Source organism: Sebastes fasciatus, chromosome 1, assembly GCF_043250625.1.
Source record: "Sebastes fasciatus isolate fSebFas1 chromosome 1, fSebFas1.pri, whole genome shotgun sequence".
NCBI classification, from domain to species: Eukaryota; Metazoa; Chordata; class Actinopteri; order Perciformes; family Sebastidae; genus Sebastes; species Sebastes fasciatus.
Window position 1 is genome coordinate 32,978,546 of NC_133795.1, and position 12,685 is coordinate 32,991,230.

General features: G+C 38.5%; 1 protein-coding gene across 4 annotated transcripts; it reads left to right on the forward strand.

Annotated features, from left to right (window-relative positions):
* Positions 1-4,263: 4,263 nt before the first annotated feature.
* Positions 4,264-12,586, forward strand: LOC141772917 (alpha-1,3-galactosyltransferase 2-like). 4 transcript variants are annotated; one of them, XM_074644470.1, is made up of 6 exons: positions 4,264-4,905; positions 7,235-7,334; positions 7,455-7,544; positions 7,643-7,738; positions 11,118-11,255; positions 11,381-12,586. In XM_074644470.1, the coding sequence occupies exons 2-6, from the start codon at positions 7,330-7,332 to the stop codon at positions 12,063-12,065; spliced, it is 1,014 nt and encodes a 337-aa protein (XP_074500571.1). In that variant the 5' UTR covers positions 4,264-4,905; positions 7,235-7,329; the 3' UTR covers positions 12,066-12,586. The 4 variants fall into 4 exon arrangements, with proteins under 4 accessions (XP_074500571.1, XP_074500564.1, XP_074500554.1 ...); XM_074644463.1 differs by having other exon boundaries at positions 4,286-4,905; positions 7,640-7,738; XM_074644444.1 differs by lacking the exon at positions 7,235-7,334 and having other exon boundaries at positions 4,375-4,395; positions 4,552-4,905; positions 7,640-7,738.
* The last annotated feature ends 99 nt before the right edge of the window (positions 12,587-12,685 follow it).

Below are 12,685 nucleotides of genomic sequence, written 5' to 3' on the forward strand. Positions count from 1 at the left end.
TAAATGGACTTATACAGCGCTTTTCTAGTCTTCCGACCACTCAAAGCGCTTTACACTACATGTCAGTATTCACCCATTCACACACTGATGGCAGAGGCTGCTAAGGTGCCAACTTTGCCCATCAGTATCTAATCTAAATACTCATTCACACACCGATGGCTATGCCTTCGGTGTGTGAATTTGGGGTTAAGTGTCTTGCTCAAGGACGCATCGACATGTGACCCGGAGCAGCTGGGGATCGAACCACCGACCTTCCAATTGGTGGACAACCTGCTCTACCCTCTGAGCCACAGCCGCCTGGTATCATCTTTTAACGTGGAAATGACTGCCAGACAAAGAAAAATAAGAGCAACTAGTGGTGGAAGAAATATTCAGATCCTCACAGTATGTAAAAGCACCAATACAACAAATATTATCAGAAGTATTAAAAGTAAAAGTACTCATTCTGCAGCAGAATAGCTCCTGTGACTGATACATTATTATACATGATAAGATAAGATAAGATAAAACTTGTGCATTAACACCACAGGCTTTAGGACATGAGCAGTGTAACTGATGACGCGTTCATGACGCGTCACCCTGCCTCTTTCCTTCTGCCTGCAGAGAGAGGGACAGAGAGAGAGCTGAGGGTGGAGGGAGGGGGACACCTGTGGATTTGGCATTTTTTCACATTAAACTCGGTGAAATTTCAGTTGAGTTCGACCAAAGCACACTTGGTGATTGTTGGAAAGAGTAACGACGACGGTTTAGGTGAGTTTTATTTTGGTTCTGTCTGGTTTGAATGAAGTGTTTTACGATGCTCCGCTACGTGCAGCTGATCTCAACATAAACAAAATACACGTGGATGATGGCGTAAGCTGCACGGAGAGGTGGGGGGGTGGGGAGCAGTCATACTCTGGCAGCTTGGCGGAGGTCTGCGCCCTTCGAGTGCCATTCTAGTTCATCAGTGTGTAAGCAGCATTTTACTGTTGTAGCTGCTGGAGGTGAAGCTATAGTTTTAAATATATATTATATACAGTAGGTTGTTCAGGCCGGTGGTTCCCAACCTAGGGGTCGGGCCCCTTCAAAGGGTCACAAGATAAATCTGAGGGGTTGTGAGAAAGAAAGGTGAGAAAGAAGAAATAACAAAGTTCTTAAACACAAATTTATATTTATAGCGTTTTCTCTAATCTTTGCTTTTTATGTGAAATTTTGGATGATTTGATGTTTATACAATCTGGAGAAATCTCAAGCTTGTCTGAAAGGAGGTTGACTAACGCTCCAAAATTAGGCTAAATGTTGGCAAGGGAACACTGTCATGTCCATTTTCAAAGAGGTCCCATGACCTCTGACCTCAGCTCAGTGAAAAAAATGTTCTTCTTCTTCTTCTTCTTCTTCTTCTTCTTCTTCTTCTTCTTCTTGTTCTACCCGCGAGTCTCCCCTTTACACACACATACCCACTTTATGATAATCACAAGCACATGTATTTGCCCGAGGACAGCTATTTAAATGAATGAAGCGGGGGTCTGTGGGTCGTCCTTAAGGAAATATTAAGCGTCAAACACTTCATTTCCTGCATTCGGGTAAATTTGTATGCACCAATCTTTGCCTTTTCTGCATCAGGTTATGATGGAAACGTCTTTATTTATGTAAAGGAAAACACAAAAACAACAAAACCCCATGTCTGTAAAAAGGGGAGACTTGTGGGTACCCATGAGAAGACTGTTGAAACTTGAGCGGTGTGATCCAGTGAGCTCGGTGGTGTTATTGTTCTGAGGCAACATAGTGCAGGCATTTCAACTCAATCTGCACTCCAACTGCATTACCATGGAAATCAATCACCTCATTTTTCCTACATTAATGTGAGCAACGATTCAGTTTTGATATCACATATCACATCATTGAGCTATCAAAAAGCTTTCATCGTATTGTGCAGTTGCCACACCTTCCCACAAAAAAAACCCCAAACCCATCCACTGGGACTCATAAAGACAGGGTGACTTCAGGCAGACATCAGATCAGATACAGGCATGTTGACATGCTAACCCTTACACAGCTGACCGGCTGCTGGCTGGCTTTGGTCCTCATCAGTAAGTAAATGTGAGAGGGAATTAAAGTGTGCAGTTGTGATGCTCAAACATGTCAGTGTTAACATCTTAGAAATATGTTGCTTTATTTACATGTATATGAGTACTGTACTGCAGTGGTGGAACAATTATTCAGATTTTCTACCATGATGCATGAATATCTACACTGTAAACAATTGCTGTTAATTTACAGCAGGATTTCAACAGTATTAACCTGTTATTGCTAAAAACAGTGCTTTACTGTTAATACAAAAGAAAACCTGTTAAATTAAATTTAACTGAACTATAATGCATTCTTAAAAAACATCACTTTACTGCTGATCAGCTGTCTAAAGTATCATCAGTAACAGTTTCATGCAGTATTTGTTTAATTCTGGGACCTGATCTGCACATGTGAGGCTTGTACATTGTACGTGATTGTAAAATCAGTGAATTAGCTTTATTGTTCTTCACTCACATGTTGTTCTGGTTTGCATTCTGTGCTTGTAGCCAGCTAGAGACAGACATTTTGGGAAAAGTGTCAACAAGTCTATTATAGCCTTTTTCCCAACAAGTGCCTTTAATTGTATTTAGTGTGACTCTTCCTATGTCTGTAACCTGCTAAGTCTATTCATCTAGGCAAACAAATAATGTTTATTAAAATGTATGTAAAAAATACAACCTAAATAGTGCATTAAAACAAATCAGTAAGATAATGTAAAAGAAAGGAGAAAAACAGCTTTATAATGTATCTTTAAACAGTAAATTAACTGCAAAATACTGTGAAATTAATAAAAAAAAAAACAGTTCAAACTGTATTTTTCATTAACAGTACAAAGCTGTAAATTTCAGCGACAGTATAATAATGTTAGTTTTACAGTAACATAAAGGCAACCCTGATGCCAGTTCTTTACTGTTATTTTACTGGGGAATTCTTAACAGTGCACTCAGTTACAAGTTAAAGTACAACACTCAAAATTCACTTGAACAAAAGTACATGTTCAATCATCAGCTAAATGTACTTAGAAAGGTCCCTTTCAGAGCTGTTACACTAATTACTGTATATTACATTACAGACCACGGCTTTATATATTGTGGGTAAGATTTATAATGATATATTATGATTTCTAAGCTTACCATGTGTTCTGTATGTAAAATATTAATCTGTGAATCTACTGTATATATGACTACAGCTGTCATACTAAGTAGAAGACAATTCCTTCTAATGTAGTGTAGTACACTGTAAAAAAAAGTGTAAAAAAACGGAAGTTTTCAGGCAGCAGGGGCGCCAGAAAATGTCTGTTAACAAACGGAAAAATACTGTCCGTTAATTAACATAAAAAAAATTTAAAAAAACAACAAATCAGTAATTATCTTTATATAATTAGCTTTTATTACTGTAATTTTACAAGAAATATTTTACTTTTAACAAAAAAGTCTTTTTTTTACAGTTTTTTTTCAAGAAATTTTACATTTTTTGTCTGTATTTCAAAATGACAGAAAAAAATGTAAAAATTAAATCTTTCATTTGTGATTTATATGTAAATGGTCTTAGATTTACAGTATATTTTTGTAATCACAGGCGTCCCTCAGTCACACACAAAAAAACATTACTGTTAGAATAGTCATACACCGTAAATCTAAGACCATTTACATTTAAATCACAAATGAAACATGTAATTTTACATTGCAAAAGCCCAAATTTATATTAACTCTCAGAAGTTTTGCAAAAAAAGTCTATATTTTTACAAGAAATATTTGTAGAATTCCATGAAATCCTTTTCTTCTAACATAAATTAATTGTTAAAATAGAGTCATAAAACTCTAAAAAACAGAATAATTATCTTTAAAAATGATCAAGAAAAGCTTAAATACAGATAATTACAAAAAATACTGTAAATCTAAGACCATTTACATATAAAATCACAAATGAAACATGTCATTTTTAAAATAAAATTTCTGTCATTTTGAAATACAGACAAAAATTGTAACATTTCTTGAAAAAAACTTTCTTTTACAGTGTAGTAGATAACAGGTGAAAGAGAACTGAGTTTTTATTGGTGTTTTTCACTGATTTTTATTCATTTGTGTCACTTTGTAAACTGTTTTTTTTCTCACATATGAGCGCACAACAAATGATCCAAAACTCCATGTGATGAGTTACTGATAATAATACATCATCACATAACGGGCGTGTCTCCGTCGTGGGTGTGGACAACAGGCTCGTGCACTCAAGACATTGGAAACGCACCCGCACAGCTTCATGATCCTCACGAGCGAGAGGAGCTGCATGCGCGCATACATGTCTCTCTGGCATGCGCTTTTTTAGTCGCGCGTCGTCCTCAGGTGTGTTGATTATATAAATTATCCTTCAGGTTTTTAATTGGAAGATTTGTTTCTTGGTGCCATTTTTAAACTGATTCATCTTCCATTTTTCTTTTTTCATCTGATTGTTTCTCTTTTCTTTTTGGATGACACTTCTTCCTTATCTGTCAACACTCAGGAGACTCCCGCAAAAAACAAAGAAAAGAACAGAAAGAAAGGGTAAAGGTGTGTCTTTATCTGTGGGCACATTGACATGACTACTGGTAACCAGCAGTGGTCGTTAGTGTGATCATAAGAAGCTCCAGGTGTGCTACAGTAGACCAAACCCACTTGTGTAAAGCTGAGCCTCACCTGTAAAGTGACGTCAGGCCTGAGGAGGCCTTTGAGCAGAGACTCTCCCTTTGCTAAGAAGAAAGAAGACACTCCTTTTCCACTTTAAACCCGAGGACACACAAAACTGGTTTCCAGTGTACCACATCGCGTCGGAACATATTTGTTGGATGAGTTATGGATGTAACTGGCTGAAAGGGCACAGGTAAGTCACCTCTTTGTGTCGCTTTAAAGTCAAGTCAAATGTATTTCTATAGCACATTTAAAACAACATGAGCTGACCAAAGTGCATACATCTGTCAGCACTGCCAGCAGTTTATGATAGCAGTTTAGTCTGATTGTGAACTAGAGATTAGGTCATTTATACTGACATCTTCCTGAAACAACCTGATTTCTCTTGTTGCTCCAACAGAGTTTCACAATAGAGTTGAAACACTTTATCATATCTGAGTCTTAACACCTCCAGCATAGGTGTTGCCAAATATTATCTGCTTCGATCTGCTCAAATGTGAGGTTTTGCTGACGTTCTTTGTTATTTATGATAAATAACAGAATATTATTTTGTTTTGGATTGTTGGTTTTTAATTATAAAGGGCATTTTTTCACTATTTTCTTATATTTTATAAACAAAACAAGTTGCCAATTTAATCTAATCAGCAGATTAATCGATAAGGAAAATAATGATTAGCTGCTGGAGCACACATAAGAGGAAAGTAAAACCCAACAATGCATTTAAAAGGGGAAAAAAAGAGTTTTATTCTGCAAGTTTACCACCAGTCAAATACATTGATGCTTAGGATCTGCCCTCCTCTTAGTCCGTTAGTCCAGGTTCTCAAACATTTTGGGGCCAGGGACCCCTTACAGCCGAAAAACATTTTCCAAGGACCCCCTCATAATCGTAAGACCGATCAAGTATAATGTTCACTACCATTTGTACCATTTGTACATTGTCGTCTTGCCATCGGAACTATTTGTCGTCTAAAACTTTTCAACCTGAATACTTCAGACCGGTTTCATAGTGATTAAGATCAGGTGAGATAATCCTTTATTAGTCCCACAGTGAGGAAATGTGCAATGCTATTGAATGTTAATACATTAAAGCAGCAGTGGGTAGAAATGGAGCAAATATGATTTTTAAAAAATTTATTTTTATAAAATGGTCACTATATCCTGAGAGTAGTACAGGAAACAGGTAATCTGAAAAATACATGTTCTTCTGTGTCCTCCGGTGCTCCTAACGGCAACTGCAAGATTTCACAGACCGGAGGAAAACAACCAATTAGAGCCGAGCTGGAGTCTGCCGTCTCTGAGCAGCTGTCAATCACTCACAAACTCGGATCAAACGGTTAAAAGCGGTAAAGTGCTGCCTACAGCTAAACAGTACACTACAAGATGTTTCTGAAAACATTTGAGGAGAGAAATAGGCATTACAGTAACAGAATATTGATTCATATTTGATCAGCACTGCCTAGTTTGATTGTTTGATCGGAGTTCGTGAGTGATTTGCTGCCTCCGTTGAATGAACAGCCAATAGGAACGCTCTCTCTCTGAAATGACCTGTGATTGGTCAAAGTCTCCCGTCACGGGCTAGATTTTCTAAAGCCTGAAAACAGCCATGAGGAGGTGCAGAAGTCTAGTTTTCTCTCAGAACACTTGAATTACAATATACTGAAAGATTATTATGTTTTTTTTGCCCAATGATGCAAAAAATATACTTCCTACTGCAGGTTTAAAAGAGGTTAATTTTATTCAAATTGCATTTGGACTCAGCTTGACAACATTTATAATATCAAGTAATTTGACCTTAAAAGCTTTCAGAAAATGAATAGTAGCAAGACTGGCATAGTCCTAATAAATACAGATCTTTGAAACTGACGTGCTTAAAAATAATGAACTCATTGCTGTCTGTCACAGTCACATCAGAGTTTCTATTGGCCCAAAGCTAACATGGTTGGGAGTAATGGACATATGCTTGTTTTATTGGCACGAATGGTCCCCATCAGTAAATGTGTACTTTTTAATGATACAGCACAATTTTATCATTTATAGCAAATTATTCCACGGACCCCCTGACTGAGTGCTACTGACCCCTGGGGGTCCCTGGACCCCACGTTGAGAATCACTGGATTAGTCGACTAAGATTTCTTTAGTGGATTAGTCGTTTTTATGCTTTTTCATACTGATGACTTATTTCTGAGAAAGTTATATGAGCACATCTCTGCTAAACACAAGTGGTGCTTTTGTGTGATTCTTTGTGGAGAAACTCAGTTTTACAGATCTGTCAATTAAATCAACTAATCAATTAGTCGACAAAATCAAACTAATGTTAGTCCACTAAGAATTTCTTTGGTATCTTTAGGGTAATGAAAAAAGTATAATGTTGGAATTAATACAAAAACTCTGGTATCATATCACCTCTTATATCTAAAACTGTCAAAGGACACTCGGCCGTACCTCGGTGGGCGTATTTGAAGCAACGAGCTTGCACGTAGAATCATTTAGAAAAGGTGTAACGCCTCCTTCTCTTTTCTCAGAGTTGCCGTTTCATCCATGAACCTACAGCTGCCTTCACTTTCTTCAACAAGAGAGTTCATGGTCTACTGAGGTTGGACGCCAGCGTTTTCCAACAATGAGGTAATCTAACATCTTTAAAAATACCATTGTTGTTTAGGCTACTGTGCCACACAGCTTTGCTGAATTAATATTCAGCGTTTACTCTTTAATCTGACTGTCTTTGACTTGTTTTCCCCGCAGACATGTTCAGAAGATGAAGAGTGTTTTGAAATGTGTGCTTTGCATTCCAATCACGCTCTGTGTCTTGTACATAATATCTCCATCTGTGAGGTGAGTCTTTAAGACACCACATACTAGATCAATTAATAAGCCTAAATTCAAACATTACGTTATTAAAATTCGGTTCTATATTTTGTTTTTTATAACAGACTTTTTATAGGCCTCTTGCCGATGGAGAAATGCTCTTTGGAAAGTGCAAAGATGCTGTCTCTGGACAACAGTGTGGACGCCACCCTCGACCTTTGGTGAGACCATTAACACATACGTTTTAGCTGCACAGTCAGATAGTCGTGATGCCGCTAATTACTCTTGACTGAAAACACGAGAACCTCCTCTAAAGCCCCTTCTTAAGTGTTTCCATCTTGAGAGAAGTCCAAGCAACATAGGATTTGTTTGACGTGTTGAGAAGCTGCAGGTTTAATCACATCAGTCATAAAGCAACAACAACTAAAAACCTGGTGGCCTGGTGGTTTTTCCACTTTCTGAATAAGTAAGTGCTGAGATGACGTGGCGTGTACGCGATGAGTTTACTGGTTGCTGTTAGTGCTTGCACTGCATATGAAATTCATGATTCATACTTCATGATGCAAATCTTTTTTCTTTGATTTTATATTTTCGTTCTAAATGCACCTGTTTGGATTACAGCTCAGTTGGGGGTAAAAACCCTTTTGATAACGATTGTGACAAAACACCACATTACAAACTCGCCGTGTATAATCCCGCGATATTTAATGTTTTTAATGTGCTTAGCCTTTAGTACCAACATGTGTGTTTTCTTGTGAAAAACATAATAGAAAGAGTTAATAAATGTAGTTGAGCTGAAACGATTAGTAGATCGGCTAAAACATAATAGGCAACTTTAGATAATCGATTAACTCTTTTTAAGTCATTTATAAAGCAAAAATGCCAAACATGCTCTCGTTTCAGCATCACCGTTTCATAGATTTTATTATTGTATTTCCCTATAGTAAAATGAATATTTTTATGTTGTTGAGGAAAAACAAGCTGGTTGAAGATCACTTTGGGTGTTAGGACATTTTAAAGACTAAATAAATCAATCAATAATCAATTAATCGATAATGAATAGTTGCAGCCCCAAAATGTATATTTACAGTATATAAGGCTGATGAGGTTGATACAGTGTACTGAAAGAAAATCAGGTTACCCTTCACAATTAGGGATGCACCGATGCCGGATCGGATATCGGGCCGATACTGACTCAAATACCTGGATCGGATATCGGTGACAATGGGGCCGATCTATTCAATTTAATTCTATGTTTATATACTACATATATTATATATTGGATTTTTTAATTTCTGTTTTAAGTTTTGACCAATTTGTTGCTGCATTAAAAAGGTTAACACCTGAATTGTAATTCCTGTTAATTTTGAAGATTATTTGCCAAGTTACTGGTGTATGATTTATTATTTTAATGATAAATAATTCAGATAAATTTATATCTATTTATGAATTTGTTACATTTTGTTTTACAAAGTTAAGAAAGCAATGTTTAAATCAAGCCTGATGTTGCCTTACACATAACATAATTATCCCAGTCACTTCCACACAGTGAGGCATACAGCTTATTAATTAAACACTGGTATCAGATTGGTACTTGTTATCGGCTGGTACCCAAAGGCCAGGTATCGCTATCGGGAATGAAAAAAGCGTATGGTGCATCCCTATTCACAATGTGAGAAAATATCTAAATATTAATATAATACAAATAAATAAAACTAGTGAAAGTATTACATCATATCAAGAAATATAGATTGAAATGTATTTGATCACATCACTCTGACTCTATGACCTGTTGAACTTCCCAACACTAGCTCTAAGCAGCTTGCCAATATTTTTTTTTATCAAAGCAAATATTTGAATAATCATAATCATTTGAATTGTGTTTTTTTGCAAATAACCACTACAGATGACAATAACAAAGTACAGTACTGTGTACACTAACCTCCCTCCAAGGTGTAATTCGAAGACTGTAATTTACCATGTACTGTATATACTGTGTATATAAATATTTTTTAATGTAAAATATATTGAACGTTGAATGACATCAGATCTAAAATGTCATTCCTTTATTTAGCGCATAGATTTCAAAAGTGGCAGATCAAATTTCTGAGTGGCAGACAAAAAAAAATACTTTCCTGCCACTATGCCAGGCAGTGAAAAAAGTTAAATTTCAGACCCTGGATGAAGTCGAGCTGCACTTAGTAATCAAGTACTTATAGTGTCTGGAATGTATCTAAAAAAGGGCCCCAAGCTTTCATAAATTTCCCATGTGAATATTGAAGCGAGTATCTGATTTTCTCAAGCTTTAAGCAGGACATGATGTCCGCCAACAAACAACATGTTTTGTTGAAAATGAAGGATAGAATACAATGTCAGACACATCGGATCTAACAGGATGTGGCTACTTCCTGTAAAGTCTAAGAAGACTACTGAAGAGTGTCCCACATGACCGTAACTTTTCGTCACCGCCTCTTGCTGCCTCTGTCTTATCATGTCCACTTTCTGGGGTGCGGTGCAGTTCATCTCGACCGAGATGAATGATATTCAAAATAGGACCGTTTCATTTTACCGGACAAAAAAAGTTCCCTTTTTCAAAACTCTCCACACAGTCATCTCAACAGCAGGCAGCGTGGACTAAACGTCGGCTTTGTGTGCTGTGTATTTACAGACCATTGTGCACACATTAACACAACTAGTCACTCAGAGACAACAGTGACAAGTAAAGCTGTTGTTGCACAGAAGGCAGAGTATATACATGTTTTACTTTAAAACCAAAGATTAGAGATGAGATGAGATAAAGTGCTTTGGTTGCATTAATGCATTTTGGATGTGAGATTAACTGTAGTGCTGCTGTGATGAAACCTCATGATGAATCTGCAATAACAATTACTTATTAATAGCAATTACAAATACTACTGCCTACATGTGCAGGGGGCAAGGTATTATTCGAGCACTTTCTATCAAGTCCTGTGTTCAGCGCTGCTTTCGGTTTACACCGGCACGCGCATGCCCAGTGTACATGAACAGTCATGTGATATGCGTTTTCAAGCGTGGTAGTATGGAAGGAGATTGATCTAAAGCAGCCCTAAAATGCTTGTCTGGGCGGAGATTGTTTTCATTTTAAAACGGAAACATATTAGTGTGGATGAAGCCTGAGACGGTCTGTTTGAGCTCTTTCCCCCCCTCCCATCCCGAAAAGCCCAGTCTGCTCTGATTGGTCATCTGGCCCACTCTGTCGTGATTGGTCAACCGAACCAAACTCTTCGGACTCCACTCCAGCTCCGCTCTAACTAGCTTTGTGTGTGTCCATGCCAAACCAGCTGCTCCGGCAAAGTGTGTTACTTGGTGACATCACCACGTTGCAGAAGAAAAGGCGGGACTTCAAGCGAGGTGTTTGAGGCACTTCAGGAGCAGTGTTTCTGTGGGGGGAGAGTAACTCCCTTTGGCCCGGACTTTGTGACTTTGCAGACCTTTTACATGCACAAAAAAAATATATAACAAACTAAAGGAAAGGAAAAAAGCACAATAGGTCCTCTTTTAATGTCAATGTATTTATTTGAATCCTAATATTGCAAACTACAACTGCGTCTTATATTTCAGGTCCAGATCTGACGTGCAAACGTGTACATCTTGGAACGCTCCCATCATCTGGGAAGGGATGTTTGACCCTGACCTTTACGACCAGGCGCACAAGAGGGAAGGGTCCTCTGTGGCTCTGACGGTGTTTGCTGTCGGCAGGTTTGTTTTCACAATAATACTGTAATAACGTGAATAAATCCTGATCTACCAACTGCTATTTCATTTATGTTTAACTGGTAACTATTAAGATGTAAATTTTGTACTTGTCTCCACTTCCACCACAGGTACCTGGAAGCTTACCTCGAGACCTTCCTGAACTCATCAGAGCATCACTTTATGTTGGGTCTGCCCGTAACGTATTATGTATTTACGGACCTGCCAGAGAAGGTACCGGACGTCAAGCTCGCCCCTCAGCGCAGTTTAAAGGTCATCAGAGTGCAGAAGAGCTCCAGGTGGCAGGACATCTCTATGATGCGAATGAAGACCATATCGGACGTCATAGAGTTCGATATTCGCCACCACTGCACGCACGTCTTCTGCTTCGATGTGGATCAGGTGTTTACTGGGAGATTTGGCTCGGAGGCTCTGGGAGACTCTGTGGCTCTGCTCCACGCCCACTACTACCACCTCCCGCAGAGCCTGTTCACCTACGACCGTAACCCAAAGTCCAGGGCGTACATGCAGACCGGGGATTTCTATTACCACGCTGCCATCTTCGGAGGCTCGTGGAAGAGCGTGAAAGCGTTGACTGAGGCGTGCTATCAGACCATCATGGAGGATAAACAGAATAACGTGGAGGCTCTGTGGCACGACGAGAGCCACCTCAACAAGTACATGTGGCTTCACAAGCCGAGCAGGGTGCTGTCTCCGGAGTACTGCTGGGACACCAGTATCGGCTACAGGAGCGACATACGAGTCGAACGACTGCTGTGGGCGCCGAAACATTATGATACACTTCGCACAGAGTAGCGTGCTGTAAAATCACCTCCAGTATTTAATAAATGGCATGAAAACTACCTGAAAAGCAGTACACCCTCAGGTTCTCATGCTCCCTGGCTCTTTTATGTGCACATCTGCCAGTGTGGATTTTCCTAAAGGAGTGACGACATCTTTCCCTGACCGCCTGACCTGCCAGAGAATTTTGTTATCCAGGACTCTAGGTAAATCTATGCAAATGCCGCCCTTGCTTCATTGTCAATGTTTTCGTGAAAATATGTGTGCTGAAAAATAGCACTTGCATAGTTTAATTTTATGCAGCCACATGAGAATATCAAAGTCTTTGTTGCATTTCATAACATACCGTATATGTATATTCATTTTGAAATGTTTGACTGTCTGTTCTGGCTGATGAAAGTTATATTTATGTGTGAGTCAGTTTCCCAATTCCTCCTTTTTTAGTGGATATTACTTATGTCACTGCAACTTCAGGGTCAATAAGTAATTCATTTCAACAGGTTGTTTCCTCTGAATTAACAGTAAGCAACGTGCTGCTCTTCGTTATCTGTATCCACAGTGTTGATGTTGAGTTCAATGTCTTAAGATGGATATGTAATATTCAGGATGTCAGTGAGACACTAAAGCAGCGGTGG

What these genes read in the sequence shown, in the direction of transcription:
- LOC141772917 (XM_074644444.1), top strand. Translation starts at nt 4,871, where the DNA reads ATGAGTTATGGATGTAACTGGCTGAAAGGGCACAG. An exon ending in ATAATATCTCCATCTGTGAG is followed by an intron (nt 7,545 to 7,639) that starts GTGAGTCTTTAA and finishes TGTTTTTTATAA; the next exon opens with CAGACTTTTTATAGGCCTCT. An exon ending in GACGCCACCCTCGACCTTTG is followed by an intron (nt 7,739 to 11,117) that starts GTGAGACCATTA and finishes CTTATATTTCAG; the next exon opens with GTCCAGATCTGACGTGCAAA.